General features: G+C 41.0%; 2 protein-coding genes across 9 annotated transcripts in view; both read right to left on the minus strand.

Annotated features, from left to right (window-relative positions):
• Window positions 1-2,048, minus strand: part of INTS8 (integrator complex subunit 8) — a 41,900-nt gene extending 39,852 nt beyond the window's left edge. For all 3 annotated transcript variants that reach the window (XM_070477372.1, XM_020873171.2, XM_070477371.1), the window contains exon 1: window positions 1,763-2,048. In XM_070477372.1, the coding sequence (XP_070333473.1) occupies window positions 1,763-1,892 (130 nt within the window). In that variant the 5' untranslated portion in view covers window positions 1,893-2,048. The remainder of the gene's footprint in view (window positions 1-1,762) is intronic.
• Window positions 2,049-17,431: 15,383 nt separating this feature from the next.
• The window catches only part of DPY19L4 (dpy-19 like 4), a 60,683-nt gene continuing 52,994 nt past the window's right edge, over window positions 17,432-25,120 (minus strand). For all 6 annotated transcript variants that reach the window (XM_020873149.2, XM_070477382.1, XM_070477383.1 and 3 more), the window contains 2 exons: window positions 22,445-22,603; window positions 17,432-20,414 (listed from right to left, as the gene is read on the minus strand). In XM_020873149.2, the coding sequence (XP_020728808.1) occupies window positions 20,250-20,414; window positions 22,445-22,603 (324 nt within the window). In that variant the 3' untranslated portion in view covers window positions 17,432-20,249. The remainder of the gene's footprint in view (window positions 20,415-22,444; window positions 22,604-25,120) is intronic.

Below are 25,120 nucleotides of genomic sequence, written 5' to 3' on the forward strand. Positions count from 1 at the left end.
GATAGACCTAGAGATTATGATACTAAGTAAAGTAAATCAGAGAAAAAGAAATGTCATATGACATCATTTTTATGTGGAATCAAAAATAATAATACAAATGAACTTACTCACAAAATAGAAAGAGTCAGAAAGAAAACAAATTTATGGTTACCAAAGGGGTTGGGGGTTAAGGATAAATCAGGAACTTGGGACTAAGAGATACACACTATACAGGAAGTAGACAACAAGGACCTACTATATAGCACAGGGAACGATATTCAACATCAACATACTGAACTATATTACATATCAATATATCAAAACTACATAGCACAGGGAACTATACTCAACATTGAACTATATTCAAATAGGTTATTTTAATAACCTGTAACAACCCACTCCAGTATTCTGGCCTGGAGAATCCTATGGACAGAGGCGCCTGGTAGGCTATATAGTTCACGGCGTCCCAAGAGTCCGACACGACTGAGCGACTAAGCACATGCACAATGGAAAACAATCTGAAAAGGAACAGGTGTATACATATAACTGAACCACTTTACTGTACACCCAAATCATCATAAATCAACTAGTCTTCAACTTTTTCGAAAGTTAAGGGGTAAAAAGGGGGATCCAAACAGCTGTGTAGTTACAATGACTAAGGATTATGATTCACAAGAAGTGCGCCTGGCTACTAAAACAAAAGATCAGGAAGGATGTAAGAAGGAAAGATAACAGATTATTGCAGACGAAAGCACTTTAGAGGACAGAACATAATAGTTACAAATTCCAGTTCAGCGAACAATTGTCAATTAGGGGAAGGAAATGCCATGTTTAAAATTACTGCTTTAACGCTTAATTAGTGGGACCTACCTCAAGTTACCTCTCTGCACCTGTTTCTGTCGATGCAAAATAGAGGATCACCTAACTATCATGAAGGCGGAATTATACAAGAATGCAGATATGAAGCATGAAGAACCCAGAAACACTCAGCCAACGTTCATCAAAAGCACTTAATTAAAAGCACATTAATACAATATAGTGGTAAAACCGCCCACGTGAAGTACACCAACTTCTCGCCCAGGAATCTCCATCAGATCTGGCCAGCGGATTAGACTGAACAAGCCACATCTGGATTCGAACTCTGTCAGCAAAATTTCATCCAAGGAATTCACCTTTTTCAGGCCAATACCTCTTTCCAGAAATATCCGTTATTTCCCACCTTCCCTAAACGGCACTCCTGAACTGCGGTATCAATCATGAACATCATTATAGAATAACCATCTTGCAACTGTGATAGCATTTTCTGCTTTCAGAAGTTTTCGCTTTGATTTTCAGCCCAACTTTGGAATAACTGAGTCAGCAGAATCCCCTCGTTGAGGAATAAACAGTTGAAATAGGGACCTAAGATAGTTATTAAGCGTCAGGACCAGTCTCTGAACAGCTGATGTCTCCGCAGACTGCATTGCCTGCCCAAACAGTCCGAGTTTCAGCCCCAGGGGAGGGTTGAGGCCTCAGGCCGAGTACGGTCGCCAGGCCACCTGAGAGGCGACAAGACGGCAAACACGAAAGGGGGGAGGGGGCGGGCGGGTCTCTGTTTCCCGCTATTCTTATGCCTCCCGCAGCTGCGCCCCGCGCGGGCCTGTGTGATGCCCAGTCAGAGATGGGGCGGCGCCAGAGCTCGGCCCCAAGGCCCGCCTCCTCGGGCCGCGGAGTCGCGGCTGAGGGAGGCGCGGGGCGGTGGGAGCCCCGAGGGCAGTCCCCGGGCCCCGGGCGCCGCGCTTACCCGGGCAGGGCTTGCGCAGGTGTTTCTCCAACAGCGACTCCTGCAGCAGGAACTCGAACCAGGAGGTCTGCGGCGGGGTGCAGGGTCGGCTGGAGGTGGCTGCCTCCCGGTCCGCCGCCTCCGCGCTCATCCTGCCCCCGCCGCCGCTACCCCCAGGTACGCTTCCTGGCTCCAACCTGACGCTCGGACGCGGGACCCGGGGGCCCCTGACCTGCGGAACTGCCCGGAAGCGAGGAGGCACGCGGAACGTCCCGGAAACCCACACAACCCAAAATGGCGGCCTGACCACCTACCGGGGCTGGACGTTCTGGATCCGCCCCCACCCCACCCCCGCCGCGCTTCCAGACCAATCGTTGTTCGAGTTGGACAAGGAGGGCGTGGCCTACGTCCAGGTCACGCCTCCTCCCAGTTACCCTGGGAGACGGCTTTAGGGTGAACTGCGTCGCTCTGTTGGCTTTCCCTGTTTCCTGGGCGTTTCTTGGCCAGCCTACAGAACAGCCTCATCGGCAGGCCTCAGAGTCTTCGGAAACGTTAGTGAACGCTACAGGTTCAGACTGTGATCTAGGCAAGTCTGGTTTTGTTGATTTCAATTTTCCGGCTTCCATTTCTGAGATTTCAGTTCAGTTCAGTCGCTGAGTCGTGTCCAACTCTTTGCAACCCCATGGACTGCAGTACACCAGGCCTCCCTGTCCATCACCAACTCCTGGAGTTTACTCAAACTCATGTGCATGGAGTCAGTGAGGCCATCCAACCATCTCATTCTCTGTCATCCCCTTCTCCTCCTGCCTTCAATCTTTCCCAGCATCTGGGTCTTTTCAAATGAGTCAGTTCTTCCCATCAGGTGCCAAAATGTTGAAGTTTCAGCTTCAACATCAGTCCCTCCAATGAATATTCAGGACTGATCTCCTTTAGGATGGACTGGTTGGATCTCCTTGCTGTCCAAGGGACTCCCAAGAGTCTTCTCCAACACCACAGTCAAAAGCATCAAGTCTTCGGCACTCAGTTTTCTTTATACTCTAACTCTCACATCCATGCATGAATACTGAAAAAGCCATAGCCTTGACTAGATGGACCTTTGTTGGCAAAGTAATGTCTCTGCTTTTTAATATGCTGTCTAGGTTGGTTCATAACTTTTCTTCCAAGGAACAAGCATCCTTTAATTTCATGGCTGCAGTCACCATGCAGTGATTTTGTTTTTGTTTTTTTTTTTCCATTTATTTTTATTGGTTGGAGGCTAATTATTTTACAATATTGTAGTGGTTTTTGCATGCAGTGATTTTGGAGCCCCCTCAAATTAAAGTCAGTCACTGACTTTAAAGTCAGTCATTTCCACTGTTTCCCCATCTATTTGCCATGAAGGAATGAGACCAGATGCCATGATCTTTGTTTTCTGAATGTTGAGCTTTAAACCAACTTTTTCACTCTCCTCTTTCACTTTCATCAAGAGGCTCTTTAGTTCTTCACTTTCTGCCATAAGGGTGGTGTCGTCTGCATATCTGAGGTTATTGGTATTTCTCCTGGCAATCTTGCTTCCAGCTTGTACTTCATCCAGCCCAGAATTTCTCATGATGTGCTCTGCATGTAAGTTAAAATAAGCAGGGTGAAAATATACAGCCTTGATGTACTCCTTTTCCTATTTGGAACCAGTCTGTTGTTCCATGTCCAGTTCTAACTGTTGCTTGCTGACCTGCATACAGATTTCTCAGGAGGCAGGTCAGGTGGTCTGGTATTCCCATCTCTTTCAGAATTTTCCACGGTTTATTGTGATCCACACAGTCAAAGGCTTTGACATAGTCAATAAAGCAGAAATAGATGTTTTTCTGGAACTCTCTTGCTTTTTCAATAATCCAACAGATGTTGGCAATCACACATCTAGTTAGTATTAAAATAGGGACTTGAGTTTCCATTTTATCTGATCCCAGAGGCCAAGCTTAGCATTCTGCTTCATAAAGAAGACACCTGGCATGCTGCGGTTTATGGGGGTCGCAAAGAGTCAGACACGACTGAGCAACTGAATTGAACTGCAGGAATTACCTGGCAGCTCAGTGGTTAAGGCTCAGCACTTTCATCGCTGTGTGCCATGAGCCCAGGGTTCATCCCTGGTCAAATAACTAAGATCCCACAAGCCGCACAGCACGGCCAAAAAGAAGATAACTTGCTGTTGGTTTTTTTTGTTTTTTTAATAGTTATAAACCTACAGGATGATTGCAAGAACAGTCTACAGACCTCTCACACTCCTTTTGCCCAGATGCCTCGATTGTGAATATTTTGCCACACTTCCTCCATCATTCTCTCTCCACAACACCTTCTTGGATTACCCTGTTTCCTTTGTACACCAGTAGAGGGACCAGCTTCTCCTGGTTTGGCCGGAACTGTCCCAGTTTTAAAGTGAAGCCCGGAAACCTAACAAGGCCCGCCGCCTTCCCAGCAAACCCTAACAGTAGGATAGTCGATGGGCAGCAACAACGCCTCACTTTGCCCGGATACTGGATGCTACATCTCCCCTTGGAGAAGAAGTATGGGAAGGGAAAGGAAGATGGGACAGGAAGTGTAATTGTCAATCAAACAGCCTGAAGGCTGTCACAGGGCCTGAGAGGCACTGGAGTGCTTAACTTTATGTCAAGAAAAAAATTCACAAAAGAGATGGCACCAGATGTAGCAATATCATGAGAGTAAGTGGAATCTAGCAAACATTTTTACTCTGATGGTATGTGTTGCGGAGTATCTTGCAAGGGTAGCCTTCTGTGTGTGCACAACAGTGACTCAAGCAGGAGTTTCTGTTTTATGCTGATCGTAGTAGCTGGTCATAGTCTCCCCACGATAGCTTCATGATATAAAAGGGCTTCATGACAGCTTAAAATATTTCCTCTTATATCCTCCCAGCATTCTTGGTTTTCCAGTAAGTTATTAACTCTTCCCTTCTGAAATCAGTTCTCCGCACTAGGAAAATAGAGTTATAATGGAAACAAAATGCATAGAGATATTATTACTATTATGTACCCAGGTGGCACTAGTGGTAAACAGTCGGCCTGCCAATCTAGGAGATGCAAGAGACATGGGTTCAATCCCTGGGTGGGGAAGATGCCTTGGAGGAGGAAATGGCAACCCGCTCCAGTATTCTTGCCAGGAGAATCCCATGGACACAGGAGGCCTGGGTTTGCTTCCTGGGTTGGGAAGATCCCCTGGAGGAGGAAATGGCAACCCACTCCAGTACTCTTGCCTGGAAAATCACATGGACAGTCCATGGGGTCCCAAAGAGTCAGACACAACTGAACACACACACAGTGTACCCTAAAGATTTTTTCATAAAAGGGTCTCTGAAAAATCATATAAATAAATTTAAATTCAGTTAATTTATCTGAAAATTTTTAAAAAGCCAACACAATATGGTTGTTATGAATGCATATTTAAGTATTCAGTCAAGTATTTTGCTGATGTCTGCACTGCCATCTTGTGGCATTTTTTGGGTAGTACATCTACCAGTCGCCTAGAATCCCCCCTCTTCTGATGCTTTGCGGTGAGGAAGAAGGCATGTAACACGAGGCTGGTGATTGGAGGTCATGTTCTTTACATAAGCTATCCGGTTGCAATTAACTGAATCACATCTTCATAGAGGCTTCCAAAAATAGAACTCTGGAAAGATAAGAAGTGAGTCCTATAGCTACCAAACAAATTCCTGATGCTTACATTGACTTTCTCCGAAGACTTCCCTGAATCCTGTTCCCTGCTGCCTTGGCACTGTGCATCTCCATCGGGGCACTCATCTCATCTCCTTGCAATTCCTGAACAGGCTAACTTCGCTGCTAAGACTCTATGCTCCTGAGGGTAGGTGGGAAGGAGCAGGACAGTGGTTGCACTGCTTACCTAGTACACTCCCTGGCACATAACAGGCACCCAATAAATACTTGCTAACTAAATAATCAAATAACCTCAGATATGCAGATGACACCACCCTATGGCAGAAAGTGAAGAACTAAAGAGCCTCTTGATGAAACCCAAAGAGGAGAGTAGAAAAGTTGGCTTAAAGCTCAACATTCAGAAAACTAAGATCATGGCATCCGGTCCCATCACTTCATGGCAAATAGATGGGGAAACAGTGTAAATAGTGGCTGACTTTATTTTTCTGGGCTCCAAAATCACTGTAAATGGTGATTACAGCCATGAAATTAAAAGACACTTACTCCTTGGAAGACAAGTTATGACCAACCTAGACAGCATATTAAAAAGCAGAGACATTACTTTGCCAACAAAGGTCTGTCTAGTCAAGGCTATGGTTTTTCCAGTGGTCATGTATGGATGTGAGAGTTGGACTATAAAGAAAGCTGAGCACCAAAGAATTGATGCTTTTGAACTGTGGTGTTGGAGAAGACTCTTGAGAGCCCCTTGGACTGCAAGGAGTCCATCCTTGCATCCTAAAGGAGTCCATCCTAAAGGAGATCAGTCCTGGGTATTCACTGGAAGGACTGATGCTGAAGCTGAAACTCCAATACTTTGGCCACCTGATGTGAAGAGCTGACTCATTTGAAAAGACTCTGCTGGTGGGAAAGATTGAGGGTAGGAGGAGAAGGGGATGACAGAGGATGAGATGGCTGGATGGCATCACTGACTCAATGGATGTGAGTTTGAGTAAACTCCGGGAGCTGGTGATGGACAGGGAGGCCTGGCGAGCTGCGGTTCATGGGGTTGCAAAGAGTCGGACACGACTGAGCGACTGAACTAAACTGATAGAATTATACACAGTGTAAACGTCTAAAAATGGGAGAGAGGAAACAACAAGGGCAAAAAAATTTGAATCAAGTTAGAAAAAAAGACTAAATGGGGCACCAGAGATGAACGCAATTTACCTGCCTCTCACTGACTGCAGGGCTGCCTGTGCTACAGGAATGCCCCCATCACCACCACCACCAGGATACCACCCGGAGGATCCCTTGTGTTCAAGGGGACTGACCACCAGGGTCTGAGAGATCATCAGCAGTATTGAGCTCATTGCTGCCATTTCCAGGTCAATATCCCTCTTGAAAGTGGTGCTTTACATTTCATTAAATTATAGGAGCTGGCTTTTCTTACACAGGGTAACAGGTTGCCTAGCAACAGCATACTGTCAGGAACTCACACTGCCTGAGAAAAGATTGTATTTCATCATCTACATTGGCCTAACAGAACTGGTAGGAGATGGTTCCTATCTGTGCGGGGTGGGGGGGCGGTGCACTGATCCATCACTAAGACAACAAACTAAGTGCTAAGGGCTGGTTTCGACCTGGGTACCCTTGCCTTTGGCTTCCAGTTAGATTCATTCAATGGGAAGCCGGGCAGGAGAGGAGAGCAGGGGAGGGGAGAGGTCAAGAACCCCCTTCCTGCCCATACGGAACCTCACTTTGGGCAGTGCTCCTGTCCAGTGACCCCTCTTCAAGGGTATAGCTCTCCCCTGATTCCAATAAATCCCCTGCCCCTTTGGCCTCTTCGGGACTAACAGCAGCAGCCCTGGGTGACTTCCCACCCTTTGTGGACCCCTTGCGGCCTCCCACACCTCTCGGAGTGTGCCGCTCATCTGTTTGTCTGTTTCCTGCTGGGATCTTGACTGCCACCCTGACGGCCCCTTTGCTGGAGTGCTTTCTGGAGGAAGGACTCTGTGAACCACACTCTTAAATGGGGAAGCCTGGGCGGAGAGGGCTGCAGTCGGGCCTCTGCTATCGATCTTGTCAGTGGCCTGGCTGCCAGCCACTCACTCCACGCTCCAGAAACAGCAGCCAGTCAGCGATGAAGATGGCACTGGGCAGCCAGTCACTTTCAATCATACCTTGCCCCCCCAGGAGGAAGTCAGAACCCAGAATAAACTACCCCCACAGACTTAAAAAGGATGGGTTTAGTTGTGGAATCATAGCTGTTAATTATAACTTTCCTATTTTTTAGCAGTTCTCAGAGTTGTTTTTTTTTTTAAGACAAAAACATTTAACACTTAATGTGTAGAGACAGTGCAACAGAAGAGACTCAGGAATGCAAAATACAGATATGTTTATTTTCTGTGGGTTCTTCTCAGTTATACCGTGCTGGCTTTTTTTCCCTCCAGCTTTGAGATATAATTGACAAAACTGTATAAATTTAAAATGTATAATATGATGATATGATCCATATATATTTGTGAAATGATTACCACAGTGAAGTTAGTTGACACATCCGTTAGCTCACATAGTTAACTTTTTGGTGTATGGGGTTTTAAGACTTAGTCTCTTAGCAAATTTCAAGAACATATATAATATATAACTTCGAGGAAATATTGTTAGTTGCAGTCACTATGCTGTAATAAGATCCTCAGGGCTTATTTATCTTCTGATGAAAGTTTGATCAACATTTCCTCATTTCTCTCACCCACCTCATCCCTGGCAATCACAATTCTACTGTTTCGAGGAGTACGACTTTTGAAGATTCCACATATAAGAACTAAAGAGCCTCATGATGTAAGAAGAGAGTGAAAAAGTTGGCTTAAAGCTCAACATTCAGAAAACTAAGATCATGGCATCCGGTCCCATCACTTCATGGCAAATAGATGGGGAAACAGTATAAACAGTGGCTGACTTTATTTTTGGGGCTCCAAAATCACTGCAGATGGTGATTACAGCCATGAAATTAAAAGATGCTTGCTTCTTGGAAGAAAAGCTATGACAAACCTAGACAGTATATTAAAAAGCAGAGACATTACTTTGCCAACAAAGGTCTGTCTAGTCAAGGCTATGGTTTTTCCAGTGGTCATGTATGGATGTGAGAGTTGGACTATAAAGAAAGCTGAGCACCAAAGAATTGAAGCTTTTGAACTGTGGTGTTGGAGAAGACTCTTGAGAGCCCCTTGAACTGCAAGGAGATCCAACCAGTCCATCCTAAAGGAGATCAGTCCTGGGTGTTCACTGGAAGGACTGATGCTGAAGCTGAAACTCCCATACCTTGGCCACCTGATGTGAAGAACTGACTCATTTGGAAAGACCCTGATGCTGGAAAAGATTGAGGACAGGAGGAGAAAGGGAAGACAGAGGATGAGATGGCTGGGTGGCATCACCTATTTGATGGACATGGGTTTGGGTGGACTCCGGGAGTTGGTGATGGACAGGGAGGCCTGGTGTGCTGCGGTTCATGGGGTCGCAAAGAGTCAGACACGACTGAGAGACTGAACTGAACTGACAATATAAGTCAGATCGTGCAGTATTTGTCTATTTTTGTCTGACTTATTTCACTCAGCATAATGCCCTGAAGGTTGATCCATGTTGTCAAAAGTGGCAGGACTCCCTTCTTTTCATGGCTGAATAATATTCAATTGTATGTATACACCACATGATGGACAGTTAGACTGTTTCAATGTCTTGACTATTGTGAATAAGGCTGCAATAGACATAGGGGTGCAGATATCTCTTCCACATAGGGATTTCTTTCACATGAGCTACACTGACCATATGCTGGCCAAAAATTAAAATAAGAGATTTAATAAAAGAGAGATGAAGTCCATATAGTTCTTGCAGGAAAGAGACCCAGAGGTTAATATGTCAGAAGCCCAGGCTTCTTTTGTCTTTGTAGCTCTGCTTATCCTCAGCGGCTGGTATTCACCTCATGGTACAAAATGGCTGCTCCATCTCCAACCATCGTGTTCACATTCCAGCTACCAGATATGGGAAGGGGGCGCAGGAAGTGGGACACAGCAGGGTGCATTCCACTTCATTTGAGGACATACTAAGAAGTTGCACACACCACTTCTGCTCATATCCCATTGGCCAGCACTTAGTTATTTGACTGCTGTGCCTGGCCGCAAGGGAGGCTGGAAAATGTAGTCATGTTTGTGGGTAACCACGTGCCCAGCTAAAGCACTCGTATCTGATATCTCTGCTTTTTAATACCCAATCTGGGTTTGTCATAGCAATAAGTAAGTGCACCCAGGAGCCAGAGTCCCTGACGCCTCCTGCTCCATTTCTGTCTGCAGCTCTGCCCCGAATTGCCGGCTACTTGCATCTGCCCCATACAATAAAAAACAAGGCGAGCGAACATTAGTGCCTCTGGACGGACTCGAGAAAGGGCATGAGCATCACCCACAGGACCCCAGAACCCTCGGGCTTCCCCACGGGCCGTGTACCCCGAGACTCCAGGCTCTCTCCCTCTCGGCATCCCCGGCGGCCCGACGTCGACCTACACCGTCAACCACCACCACTCCCTGAGCTGCGGGGGCGCAGGCTGCAGTCTGGGGGACGGACCGGAGCCGCGGAGCTGGATCGCCGGTGCCCGCGCGGGGAACGGCGCACCGTCTGCTCCGCCCGCCGGCGTGATTACAGTGTCCACCGGGCGGGGGCACCTCCACGCGCACCTGGGCGCCCCCGGGGCCGCCGCGGAGCCGCTGCCGACCAAGCAATTCAAACCCGTTGCGCTCTGAACAGCGAGGACCTGGGGGCACCGCGAGCAGCTGGTCACCAGACTGAGCTCCCGAGGCCATCAGCACGCCCTCCAAGGGTTCCGCGGAGGCGACGAGGAGGAGCGGGGCCGCGACCCTGCGAAGCCTTCTGGGCGGGGGTGCGGGGATCTCTGAAGCCCTGGTGGGGAGGAAGCAGCCGCGGCGCCCGGGCCCGGGGCCTGGGGGCGGCAGGCTGGGGAGCCGCAGTCCGCGGCTATGAAGCCGCGCCTCCCGGGTGCCAGGAGAAGACTCCGCCCCGACCCTCAGCAGCCAGTCCGCCCCACTCTGATAGTTCAGTCCCTGTCGTGCCTGACTCTGCGACCCAATGAACTGCAGCACGCCAGGCCTCCCCGTCCATCACCAACTCCCGGAGTTTACTCAAACTCATGTCCATCCAGTCGGTGATGCCATCCAACCCTCTCATCCTCTGTCGTCCCCTTTTCCTCCTGCCCTCAATCTTTCCCAGCATCAGAGGCTTTTCAGATGAGTCAGTTCTTCACATCAGGTGGCCAAAGTATTGAAGTTTCAGCTTCAGCATCAGTCCCTCCAAGGAATATTCAGGACCGATCTCCTCTAGGATTGACTGGTTGGATCTCCTTGCAGTCCAAGGGGCTTTCAAGAGTCTTCTCTAACACCACAGTTCAAAAGCATCAGTTCTTCAGTGCTCAGCTTTCTTTAGAGTCCAACTCTCACATCCATGCATGACTACTGGAAAAACCATCATTTTGACTACATGGACCTTTGTTGGCAAAGTAATGTCTCTGCTTTTTAATGTGCTGTCTAGGTTGGTCATAGCTTTTCTTCCAAGAAGCAAGCATCTTTTAATTTCATGGCTGCAATCACCATCTACAGTGATTTTGGAGCCCCCAAAATCAAGTCTGTCACTGTTTCCATCGCTTCCCCATCTATTTGTCATGAAGTGATGGGACCGGATGCCATGATCTTAGTTTTCTGAATGTTGAGTTTTAAGCCAACTTTTTCACTCTCCTCTTTCACTTTCATGGAGAGGCAAAACAAGAGTTTGTAAGACAGTTTCAAATTGGGAAAGGCATGTTAAGAAGACCAGACCATCCCCACCCAGAAGCCTGCCCCTAAAGTAAGAGTGTCACTCAGACACATACCACTGTCTCCACTCCCAGCTCCACAACTATAGCTCAGTGATTTTTGCCTAAGGGACAGAACCAGGATATGAAACACCTTCAAAGCTATCCCTGAAAGAACTGACATTATTTGAAACAGACTGTAGGAAAGTTCAAGTTTAAGGGTACTCAAAACAATAGAGATTTTGATGGAAAGCAGTTAAGTAGGTAGCTTTGTAAGAGATACAAGCTAAACCATAGGCCATCTAGCTTACCAGAGAGAACCAGGGAAAGAGATAGCTAAGAGCTCCCCTACCTTTAGAACAAACCACAGGACTTCCTTGGGGTCCAATGGTAGAGAATCCACCTACCAATGTAGAGCACACGAGTTTGATCCCTGTTCCGGAAAGACCCACATGTCAAGGAGCAACTACGCCCGTGCACCTCAACTAAACCCGTGCTCTAGAGCTGATAAGCCTCAACTACTGATACCTTTGTGGCTCAGCTGGGAAGGAATCCGCCTGCAATGCGGGAGACCTGGGTTTGATCCCTGGGTTGGGGAGATCACCTGGAGAAGGGAAAGGCTACCCACTCCAGTATTCTGGCCTGGAGAACTCCATGTATATAGTCCATGGGGTCGCAAAGAGTCAGACACGACTGAGCGATTTTCCCTCACTGCAGCCACACATCCTAAAGCCTGTGCTGTGCAACGAGAAGCCACCGCAGAAAGAAGCCCGTGCACAGCAACTAGAGAGTAGCCCCTTCTTGCCACAACTAGAGAAAGCCTGTGTGAAGCATTGAAGACTCCGTGCAGCCAAAAATAAAAATAAATAAAAGAACAAACTCATCTTGTCCTCTGACACTATCCTTCAAAGAGCCAGGATTTAATTGGACCAGACTGTGGGGATTTATACCCCAGGGATTGTTGAAAAATAAACAGAGCAGTCAGCTGATGACTAAGGGAACTTAATAGCTGGATACAGTCAAGGAAAGAGATGGCAAGGAGCCCTACAAAAATCACTGTCATACAAGACTATCTGTGTACATGCTCAAGGCAGCGACATGTGAGACCAGTAACAGAGACTCCACTATGTGGAGGAAATAGACATCACTAAAAAACAGTCCAGCTAACACTAAAGAAATAAAAAAGCCATTTATAATTAACAAGCTCCAAAGGACAGTGAGTGAGGTGAAAGTCGCTCAGTCGTGTCTGACTCTTTGCGACCCCCTGGACTGTGTAGTCCATGGAATTTTCCAGGCCAGGATACTGGAGTGGGTAGCCTATCCCTTCTCCAGGGGATCTTCCCAACACAGGGATTGAACCCAGGCCTCCCACATTGCAGGCGGATTCTTTACCAGCTGAGCCTTTACCAGGGGAGAGGGGGATGTCAATTTCCAGAGTTGCTATGTTAAACAAAGCATATCAAAGAGAAAGAAGTTACTTTTAAAAAGGACCAATGAAAATTCTGAAGTTGAAAAATACAATAACTGAGATGAAAAACACAGCAGAGGGGCTCACAGTAGATTTGAACTGGCAGAAAAATTAACAAGTGATACAGATTATGCAATCCAAAGAACAGAGAGAAAAAAATTGAAGATAATTGAACAGAACCTCAGAGAAACATAGATCACCATTAAACACACCAACATATGTATAATGGGAGTACAAGAAGTTCCAACTTTGACTTTTTTTCTCCCAGCTTTATTGAGATGTAATTGACAACACTGTGTGAGTTTAAAGTGCATAATGTAGTGGTTTTATATAAGTACACATTGCAAAAATGAATACACAATGTTAACATCACCACCACCTCAAAGAGTTTCAATTTTTTTTAGCTTCATCTTAACAACTTTGATTTAAAACAAAACTCTTAATGTATATAACTAAGAAGCTCAACAAATTCCAAATAAGATACATGCAAGATCTACTTCAAACACATCAAAGTAAAAATGCTATTATCAATAACATCAAGTGTGAAAATAATGCAATCAAAATGAAAAGCATTTGTGCACTATCAGTGTAGTGAAATGAACCCACTGATTGGAAGGAAATACAATTGGCCCTCCATATCCACAGGCTCCTCATCCCTGGATTCAACCAAGCCATGATTGATTGGTATGCAGATGCTTGGTCCACCGGTACACAAGGCTGACTGTTTGATGCTATTTTATACAAGGGACTTACTTGAACATCTGTGGATTCGGGTATCTGCATGGTTCCTGGAACCAATTCCCCAGTGGATATCAAGCAACAACTATACAGTCGACCCTTGAAAACTTGAGTTTAAACTATGCAGGTCCATTTATATACAGATTTTATTTTCAGTAAACATAGTACTATGTTTATGTTCTGCAGCTGACTGAATCCATAGATGCAGAACCTGAGGATAAAGCAGACCTTCTATGGGTCTCCTGGATCTGTCCATAGATTCACATATACATGGGCAATGAAGGGAGAAGGTGAGGTCCTGGCACAAAATCCTCATGGATACCAAGGGACAACTGTATTTCCAAATTACATATCTGTTAAGGGATTCATAATCTAGAATTATAAACACCTTTACAATTCAATAATAAAAAGACAACCCAATTTAAAAAAGGGCAATTTCTAAATAAACATTACTCCAAAGAAGATATTCAAATGGCCAGTAAACACAAGAAAAGATGTTCAAAATCATTAGATATGATGAAAATGCAGATTAAAAGGAGAATGATATGCCCCACTTCAGATCTTACTAGAATGCCTATAAATCAAGAAGAAAGATAATAGCAAGTGATGGTGAGGATGCAGAGAAACTGGAAACCTTATACATTATCAGAATTGTAAAATAATACAGCCACTTTGATAAATCTGGCAGTTCCTCAGTTACCACAGTTATCATATGACTAAGAAATTCTAGACATATATAAAAAAAATGAAAATGTCCACCTAAAAACTTGTATATGAACATTCATAGAGCATAATTCATAACAGCCAAAAAAGTGGAAACAACCCAAATGTCATCAACGGATGGGTGCACAGAATGGATAAATGTACGCCCATACAATGGAATATTACTTGGCAAGGAAAAGGGATACATGCACCAACATGAATTAACTTAGAAAACACTATGTTAAAGGAAAGAAGTCAGTCACAAAAATCACATATTGTGTGATTCCATTTATGTGAAATGTTAGAAGTAGAACATTTTGTCCAGAGACAGAAAGTAAATCAGTAGAAGTTACCTGAGGATGAAGTGGTTGGGGGTGGCAGACAGAAAGTGTGAGGTTTCTTTTTGGGGTGATGAAAATATTCTAAACTTGATTGTGATGACAGTTGCACAACTCGGTGATCATGTTAGGGGAAGCACACTGATTGAAACCGCCCACCCTGGCCAGGCACCATAGTAACCACTTGCATGAGTTGTTTTATGGCAGGAGATCCTGATAAGGAATACGGAACTAGTAAGCCACCACCAGCCGGCAGAGTTAGGGAAAGGTCGAGAGGAGACACTGCCTGTCCGTCCACTTCCCAGAATCCCTCTCACTAGCATCCATCTTGGCTGAGCGATGCGTGCGCCACCAGGAAAGACTCTGAATTAGAATGATTGGCCAAAGACCACCCGGAAACTAATCCCATCACCATAAAACCCAAGACTGCGAGCCATGTGGCAGAGCAGTTCTCCTGGGTTCCCTTACCCTCCTGCTCTCCACCCGGGTGCCCTTTCCCAGTAAAATCTCTTGCTTTGTCAGCACATGTGTCTCCTCGGACAATTCATTTCCGAGTGTTAGACAAGAGCCCAGTTTCAGGCCCTGGAAGGGGTCCCCCTTCCTGGAACAACTATACTAATAACTGTTCAAGGATACACTTTAAATGGTGAACTGTATGGTACATAAATTATGTATCAATAAAGCTGTAACCAAAAAAGATTCATGTATAAATAAAAGACAACTTAAAATTCTAAGAATTTTATTATAGAAACAAAACAAGGAGTATAATTAAGCATGAAATAAATAATTTCATTCTTGATAAAAGTACATTTAATATTATAAACTAGTTTATAACCCAACTTTTTTAAAGGATTTCTGTTTACCGAAATTAACTTGTATTCTTTTGTGAAGATGTATCCTTAGTTACAGGAAGAACATAATCTAAATATACATTGTTGTAGATACCATTCAAAAGTCAACATACATAAAATCAATTGTATTAGATGGCTAACAAACACATGAAAAAATGCTCAACAATGCTGATTACTAGAGAAACACAAATCAAAATGACAATGAGCTATCACCTCAGACTGGTCAGAATGACTATAATCAAAAAATCGACAAACAATAAATGCTGAGGAGGATGTGGAGAAAAGGGAACTCTTGCACTGCCGGCAGGAATGTAAATTGATACAGCCACTGTGGAGAACAGTGGCTATACAGAACAGTGTGGAAATTTCTTCAAAAACTAGGAATGACCAGAAATGACTCAGAAATCCCAGTTCTGGGTATCTACCCTGAGAAAACCACAATTTTCAAGGACACATGTACCCCAAGGTTCACTGCAGCACCATATACATTAGCTGGGACATGGAAGCAACCTAGATGTTCATTGAGAGATGAATGGATAAAGAAGTTGTAAAAAAAAAAAAAAAAAGAAGTTGTGATACATATATATATAATGGGTAACTACTCAGCCATAAAAAGGAACAAATTTGAGTTTGTTCTAGAGAGGTGGATGAACCTAGAGCCTGCTATACAGAGTGAAGTATAAGTCAGAAAGAGAAAAATATAGTACATGAATATACATACAGGGAATCTAGAAAGATGGTACTGATGAACCTGCTTGTAGCGCAGCAGAAGAGGTGCAGACATAGAAAACAGATGTGTGGACACCGCACAGGAAGGAGAGGGTGGAACAGACTGAGAAGCACTGAAACACATACATCACCACACGTAAAACAGACCAAAAGTGAGAGATAAAGTTGCTCAGTAACGTCTGACTTTTGGCCACACCACGGACTGTATAGTATCCTGTCTCCAGCCCAGGATACTGGAGTGGGTAGCCGTTCCTTTCTTTAGGGGGTTTTCCCAACCTAGGTCTCCCGCATTTTAAGCAGATTCTTCACCAGCTGAGCCACCAAAACAGAGAGCCAGTGGGAATTTGCTGTATGATGCAGGGAGTTCACCTCAATGCTCTGTGACAACCCAGAGGGGTGGGATGGGGTGGAAGTTGGGGAGCAGTTTAAGAAGGAGATACATGTGTACCTACAGTTCACTCATGATGCTGTACACCAGAAACCAACACAGTATTCTAAAGCAATTATCCTTCAACTAAAAGCAAATAAATTAAAAAAAGAAAATTCAGTTGTATTCATCTTTGTTACATAGCTGTACAAAAGCTATTAATTTAAAATATGAACGGATTATTTATTAGATATCATACATTAGAAGTATGGAATGTATGTTTCTTTTTGATGCTATTATTCCACTATCGTGGTCAGATGTTCAATGTATCTCTTATAAAACTGCACATAAGATTTTATTTGCCAAAATTAGAATGTGCTAATTCTAAGAGACTTACAAAACAGAAATGACTCAGAAAGTCCTTTATGCTAAATTCAGCAAATCTGGTTCTAAAATGTCCTTTTTTTAAAATTATGGTAAACAAATGTATTGTTTAGAAATCTTAATGGATGGAAAATAGTTGAATCAAATATATTCCTTTGCAATTTTCACATCTAATTTTATTTAAATTGTTAATTTTATACATTCAAAAACTAACAATGAGCTATTATTTCAATAAGAAATTGTTCAATTTTAATTGCAACTTTTCAGGCTGTAATTTTAATATATATTGTGATCTAAAACTATCAGCAAACAGTAATAATAAGGTATATTTTAAAAACTGGACAAAAAAATAAAAAATGGACAAATGAGAAAATAGATTGAGATGCAGTAGCCATTTTGCTTTACAATAGGTTCTTAAATGCACAGAACAGTTCATTTAAATACCCTTTAAATATTCATACACGTAAAGTATATTTATAAATAAAACTGATTTACCTACAACTTTTAAAAACCCAATAATTTTATAAAGAGACATACTAAAAAAAAAAAAAGAGATACTACTTTTACCCCCAAAAGGTATCAAAATTTTTAACAGCTCAAAAATAAAGAAAGGCAAAAAGCAATTGATTTCCCTCAAATGACAAAGTTTAATAAGATGGCTGTTCGCTGTTCAGTAAATTAATAGCCTATCTTTTAAAGCATATTTTTCAGCCCCAACTTGTAACAGACTTTGACCTCCATCTCTACTTTTCCCTTAGTCAATCTAGACTGTATGGAAGAGTGTCATATTAGGCTTTTAGCAACATGAGTTAATGTCCCAAAAAAACATGCTGTCTACATACTCAGAAAGTAATGAAGAAAAAAATTTATAAGTGCAATGCATACTCCCTAGGTTGTAAAACTACCAGTCTAACACAGATGCCAAAGTTAGAAAACATATAAACCAGCACAGTCAATATCAGACATCTTATCAAGTAAGTTTTATCTGTTGGATTGCTTGGCATTTGGGAAGCTAAATAAATTAATTTAGCAGGCTAGAAATCCCATCACTACCTTTAACAAAGATTTGGTTACTAATGAATTAAAGTTAATAGTGAAAACAGTATACTGAGGATTCTTTCTCTGTGCTTAATGATGAGGGAAAAGTTACCAAAATTTTCTGATGAAAATGAAAGAAATGGATAATTTTTTAATAATAAAAAGTAAACTTTGAAATAAGGAGGTTAAGGCACTTATTTCCATGGTGTTGCAACATCAAGGGCAAAGTATGTTTTGTATTTCTTTAAGAAATTCCTTCCACCCCAAGCCCACAAACTTTGCCCCTTTCACAGTAGATCTCTACTGTCAAAGCTAACCCAAATAGAACTACTTGCAGAATTCTTAATCATTTGTTACTCTACAAATAAGTAAGGAAATTAAATGCTCAAGTTTTCTAGCACTATTGTTTTAACTAGAGCTAAAATAGAAGCAAATAAGCTTATCTTCCATACCCAGTATTATTATTTCTATAATAAAGCTCACAGTTTTCTTTTCAACTGATGCTAAATGAAAAATTCATTATTTAAAAAAATCAATTAAAAGCTGCTCCAAACCTGTTTAAGAAATAAGTTGATAGAAGCAAAAGCAACTTACTAATATGTCAAAAACAAAAAACACACAACAATCAAAATTCAGCATATTTGATCATAAATAAATCAGTAAAAATTCAATTAAATATTTCATGCTACATAGAAAGTAGGTTGTTCTATTTCCCTTTCAAAATATGCAAGCCATCTTTTCAATTACATTGTTTTACATGCTGCATCTAATCATAAGTACTACCATGTACTTCTTTACACTGTGTACTTAGGTAACTATGGTAATATTTTTATAAGGCTTGACGCTAAATACTAGTGACTCACTATTAAGACGTACAGAGAAGCTGAAATAGCCTGCCTGTAGCTATCTTAATATTAATTGCTAAACATTACATAAAAGCATGACATGAGAACCAATAAAACTAATGCACCAGACATACAATACTGCCATCAAACAATTCTTAAGCTCCAAAAGAACAAAACATCTGAGTTAGTCTAAGAATGCATGAGCTCTTGTACTTTTAAAAGATAAAATTACAGAACATAAAGATAATGGAAAGATGCTCCTTTCTAATATAGTAATTTAGAGTGAGGAAACTGCAATTTTTGCAGCACTCTAACCAGTGAAAAAATTTTAAATCTGTTCACTTAACAGGTGTATAAGGTAAAACTAAACATGCATCCCATCTTATTAAAGTGATACACCCACCCTGAAACTCTTTATAAGGCCACATTAATCATTATAGAATTTCTTTTAAATATAATTAAAAAGATAAAAAGGAACACAGATTGTGGAACTATGCTGTGAATTTTATAATAGTCATTTTGTTCTTAATGTTGAAAACCGTACCGCCATTTCACAAGGAACAGTACTTGTGTTTTACCACAAATGCTTGTCTATGCAGAGGCATATTGAACAGCATCTACACATATCTCCAGAAACTGCTGCTCACTTTAGTGGATATATTCTCATTCTGATAAAGATTTAAGTTTTTACTTCATACTTCAATAGAAAACACATGAATAGATTATATACTCCATATCCATATTTTTAAAAACCTTGAACGTTCTTTTATTTTTTAACTTAAAGCAACATTCTTTTAAATATCTGTTTTAAAAAATACATAGGTAACAAGAGTTAACTGTTTTATCATGATTAAATTGGTATCAAATTTATGGGTGTAAGTGAAAAAACTAACCACTTAATAGTCATAATGTAGTGAAATGCAATATCAAGCACTATATGTTATTAAGAAAGTGCTCACATATAAGCAGCAGATGATGAGAGCTATATCATGGAAAATCTGGATATATCAATGTATATCCTTAAAAATCATCTTCCTTTACATAATTTCCACTTTAATTTAAATGCCACAAATTCTCAGTGAACATTTAAATTAGTTTTTTATTTCATCTCTATTATACATCATGAAATACCTTCAGAGAATGCCTTGAGGGTAAAGATAATTCTTTCCTTCTATAATTATATCACATTAAGTATTTGTTAAATGTTATGTTTGAGACATACTCTGACCTTGAACATATTTAAATTCAAGACTAATGTTATGATGGAAAGAAGATTTATGAGGAAAATTTTACAACAGTTTGGAAGGTAAAATCATAGCAATAACGAAAACACCTGGCTGGAATACTGCAGTGTGGCAGATTTTACATTTTACTGAAGCATGGTAATGTTTGATCTTCTTTCCCCCACAGAACTCTAGATCCAGTTAATAGCAGAAGGGAAAATCAGCAGCAACATTTCGATGTCCACAATCTGATTTCCAAAAGATACCACGTACATAGAAGAAAACTGCATTTTACTTCAGGTGATATATAAGTCTTTGAAATGTAGGCTCTGTTATTTTTCAAGACTGAAAGGATATCACAGTGTTGATTTTATATACAAAGTAGGATCTGTTCCAGTATACTCTAGTGAAATAATTCACATAGGGAGAATAGTTAATTTTGACCTCATGACAAAATCGTCCATGTTTTGAGTAGGTTAACTTGTCACCTTCTTCACAAACCACCTATCAAATGATATGAAACATAATGTTAAAAAGGTTATAGGAGAAATGCAATCAAGGTACAAGTGACTATATTTATATAAAATATATATTTTTTTCTTAAATATGGAGTATCTCACATTGGTTAGCAAACATCTCATATTATTCAGCAAATAAAAGCCTCTTCATAAGAGTTACCATGTTCAGTAAATTCTTGAACTTCCCACTGAGATTGAGAAACCAGCATAGAGTGTTTTCCAATTTTTAAAAGATTTAATCCTAAAATTTAGAAGGCTATGCCCCATAGTCTATTATCATTCATCTGAAGAATCTTATCATGGAGCCTACCGAAGCTAAGAAATGGACATATATTCTTTTTTTGGGGGGACATATATTCTTAATGTATGTTCATATTCTCCTTGTGAGGACTGACTCACAACGGTACGTTTCTGTGACTAATCGGTAAATCCTTTACATTTTCACTTTAATGACGTTCACTAAGACAGCTTAGCTAGCTCAAAGAGTTTCCTACAATAAAAACACTAAATATCCTAATGCCTTGGAGAGATGTCAGAGAATCAACTTAAAGAATAAAAGAAGAGATTAGCTTTAAACCTGTGCCTGGAATTACATGAAAGAAGTAACCTGACCTTCAAAATGGAGCAAGAGGGGTCCAAGAGCAGAATAAAACTCCAGAAAGCAATACAGCAGTAATTACTAAATGTGTGCATGCTCAGTCGCTCAGCCGTGTCTGACTCTCTGCGACCCCATGGACTGTTGCCTGCCAGGCTCCTCTGTCCATGGGATTTTCAGGCAAGGAGTGGGTTGCCATCTCCTACTCTTATTACCAAATACCTGATGTTTAATAAAATTCCATTCTGTCACCAATTAAGCCAAAGATCACAGACATCAAGCACCAAGAGAGAAAATTCAAAGTACATGCAGCAGAAAACAGAGTAAGTTTATAAGATTAAGAGGTCATGAGGTCAATTTCTCTAGACTCTCCTGGCAAGGGCGCAGGTTTGGTATGTGGGGAACTAAGATCCCACATGACTCGGAGCATGGCCAAAAAACCCCCAAAGCAACAAACTAATTTCTCACCTCCAAACTGGCCTGGGATGATTATGACAAAGCTATTTAATTAGGGAGGCACAGAGAAGTCTTGGCTTCAGTCTGAATAGAATATGCAATCTAAGTAAGAATGACCTACTAAACTTTAAGATCCTCCACCCCCAACTTGCCCAGGAGTAAAGGTACCCTTTCTAGTGCCTAATTAGCAGATATACAAACACTAATTACTAAATATTGACAAACTCCCCTGTCAAGTTTTAGTTGCCAGGTATTTGGTATATATACTTCAGGCTGAGAAGTAATGCAGCTTGGTAAAAGAGCAAAATCAATGAAACCTGAAAATACAGTTAAATCCTAAAGTACAGTTAAATCCTAACAACTAAAGTAGTTCTGAATACACTAATTTTGTGGATAATAGGGGCTCAATGTACAAGACTATGTTAATTTAATAATCAATTTTTCTAGATATGAATCAAATTATAAGAAATTTCTCAACATAAGAATATAACAAAACAAACAGCTGCTCTTTATATTACAATGTTAAAATAAAATCTTAATTCAAAGCAAATTATATTTTGTTCATAAATGTATAACATGTACAAGTACAGGCAACTATTATGAGTCCAGGTATTGATAAAAATTTTTTTTTCCCAAAATTGTCCAACTTTTCTTTTGTACATTGCAAAAACACTTCAAACTACTTTTAATGAGCTCCCCCACTATTACATCTCTAGAGAAGGAAATGGCAACCCACTCCAGTCTTGCCTGGAAATTCCATGGACAGAGGAGCGTGGCGGGCTGCAGTCCACAGGGTTGCAAAGAGTCGGTCACAACTGAGCACATGCACACACTATTACCTAATTTTTAATTATATTCTTAGTCAAGTTCCAAAAAATAAAGTTTGAAGATACCATTACAAGTTTAAATAAAGTCATTTTTCTCAAAAAAAAAAAAAAATTAAAACTTTACAAATAGTTACTTACATGGCCATTTGCAATGTCTAATAAATCTTTAACCCGACAGCCTCTCATGGTTCCCACTTCATTGCAGATAGCATCTTCTATTATTAGGTAACTAGCCTTGTACGATGTCAGTATTTTATAAATATCCTCAGCAGATCGCTTTGAATAAATTTGATAGATCTGAAAGAAAATAATTAAAACAACAACTTTAAAAGACATTTAAAACTTCTATTTACCAAACACTGAGCATCTACTGTGTTCTTAGTACTATCTGTGGAAAATAAAGATATTCACTAAGACTTGATTCCCATCCTCAGTAAGCTTATGTTCATCTGCTCTTGGCTACTTGCATATCTTCTTTAGAGAAATATCTATTCAAGTCCTTTGTCCATTCCTTCAATGCTATTGAGATATAATTAACATACAGTATTGTGTATGAGTTTAAGCTGTACAACATGTTTGTTTGATAAGCTCATATGCTGCAAAATAATTTAGCACCATAGCTTTAGCTAATATTTGCATCATGTTACATAATCACCATTTTTTTGTGTGTGTGGAAAACATCTAAGATCTATTCCCAACAACTTTCAAATCTACAACACAGTATTATTAACTTCAACCACCATGCTGTACATTAAATCCCTAGAATTTATTCATCTTATAACTAGAAGTTTGTACTCTTTAACCAATATCTCCTCATTTCTCGAGGTCTCTCAACCCCTGGCAACCACAACTCTTCTGTTTCTATGTGGTCAGCTTTTTTAGATTCCATAAGTAAGTGATATCATACAGTATTTGTCTTTTTCTATCTGACTTACTTCACTTAGCATAATGCCCTCAATGTTTATCTACGTTGTTGCAAATGGCCTTTGTCCATTTTTTAATTGGGTGGTCTTTTTATTAGTGAGCTATAATAGTTCCTTTAATATTTTTATTACCATGTACCAAAGTATTTAATACTCATTTTATACATGAGATAAAGTCAGTGAGGTTAAAAATAATTTGACCCTTGTCACAATACTTAAAGAATAGGCATGCTTAAAACCCATGCCTTGATTACATGGTCTTTTATTCATTATAATTTTGCTGACCTTATTAGATAATAAGCTCTGGATCTTATTACAATAGATAATATTTTTTTTTTCAGTTTTTCTGAAATGCTAAACTTGGAAAAGCCATAAAAGTTAGGCCAAAAGTATCACAGACTGTCCTGAAAATCCTGAGGTTTGTAATCTAGACTGGACAAGATCCCAGTCTATCTGCAGGATATTCAGCAGCTGCTGATGACATGTTCTGGTTGTTGTCTATTCAGCAACTTCAGGTCCAATGTCCACTGACATGCTAGATACTCATTCTGTGGGAAACAAAATGTGACTACAACAAGAGGAAGTTTCTCACTCACTTCACCTGCTAAGTAAGTTCATGTGAATGGTTCTATCCTATCCAGTTTATACTTATTTGTGTCTTTTATACACATTTTCATTTATTTTCAAGTCTGGGACAACTGTAACATACTACTGGGGCATGTTAAAAAAAAAAGACGACTTCGATGCAATGGCAATAACCTTACTGTTAGACTAGGGTGTGATTTCTCAGCCTCGGTGCTATTAACATTTTGGGCCATATAATTCTTTGTTGGGGCCAAACAGAGGCTGTTCTGCACACTGAAGGATGTTTAGGCACTCCCTGGTCTCTACCCTCCAGGTGCCTGTAGAACCCCTTCTCCAGCTGTAACGACAGAAAATGTCTCCAGACATTGCCAAATGTCCTTTGGGGGCATCGTCATTCCAGGTTTGAGAATCACTGGCCTAGGAGATTATACAAAGATTAGTCACATGTTATGAATTATAGATTGTGGTGTCTAATTCAAATGAAATGATATCATTTATGGACTTCAATTTGAATTTTAATTTAAAAACAAATTTATTCAGTACTTTGCTATGTACTAGACACCACAGAGAAAGATGAAGATTTTGGGGAAAAACTGGTTCCTATTCATATAAAACTGAAAACTCTAAAATGTTTAAATTTAACTAGAATGTAATTAGAAGTCTGACCTAATTACATGTGATTCTGAAATTCTATATTAGAATTCAAAAAACAATCAAAATTGTTAAAAAACAATCAAAAAATAACAAAGAAAACAAAGACATGTCAGAGTCCGTTGGTTTAAATCCACCAAAAATACAGTTTAGGAAGGAGCTTCCCAGGTGGCACTAGTAGTAAAGAATCTGCCCGCCAATACAGGAGACCTAAGAGATGCAGGTTTGATCCCTGGAGTAGGAAATGGCAACCCACTCCAGTATTCTTGCCTGGAAAAATTCCAAGGACAGAGGAGACTGGCAGGCCCCAGTCCATGGGGCTGCAAAGAGTCGGACATGACTGAGTGACTGAACATACACTATGTTTAGGCATACGCTGTGATATATCTTCTAAGCAGTGCTAACTTTCCAAGTGCAGAGAATATTAATCAGAGGTGACTGTTGTCTCCTAGATAAATCACTCCCAGGTAGACCTCCCCATCTCTGACCTCTCCCTCACTTCAGCTGTTCTATAACCTTAATAACTCCTAAGCATTCCTAGGTTTACACAAGGTCTTTGATAACTCCCAAATGCCTTGAAGGGTAAGTCTAAATTCTTAAGTATGACCTTCCAGGTCCTTCAGAATTTGGCCTCTTATTTTCTAGTTTCATGGCC

The sequence above is a fragment of the Odocoileus virginianus genome, chromosome 15 (genome assembly GCF_023699985.2).
Source record: "Odocoileus virginianus isolate 20LAN1187 ecotype Illinois chromosome 15, Ovbor_1.2, whole genome shotgun sequence".
Lineage (NCBI taxonomy): Eukaryota > Metazoa > Chordata > Mammalia > Artiodactyla > Cervidae > Odocoileus > Odocoileus virginianus.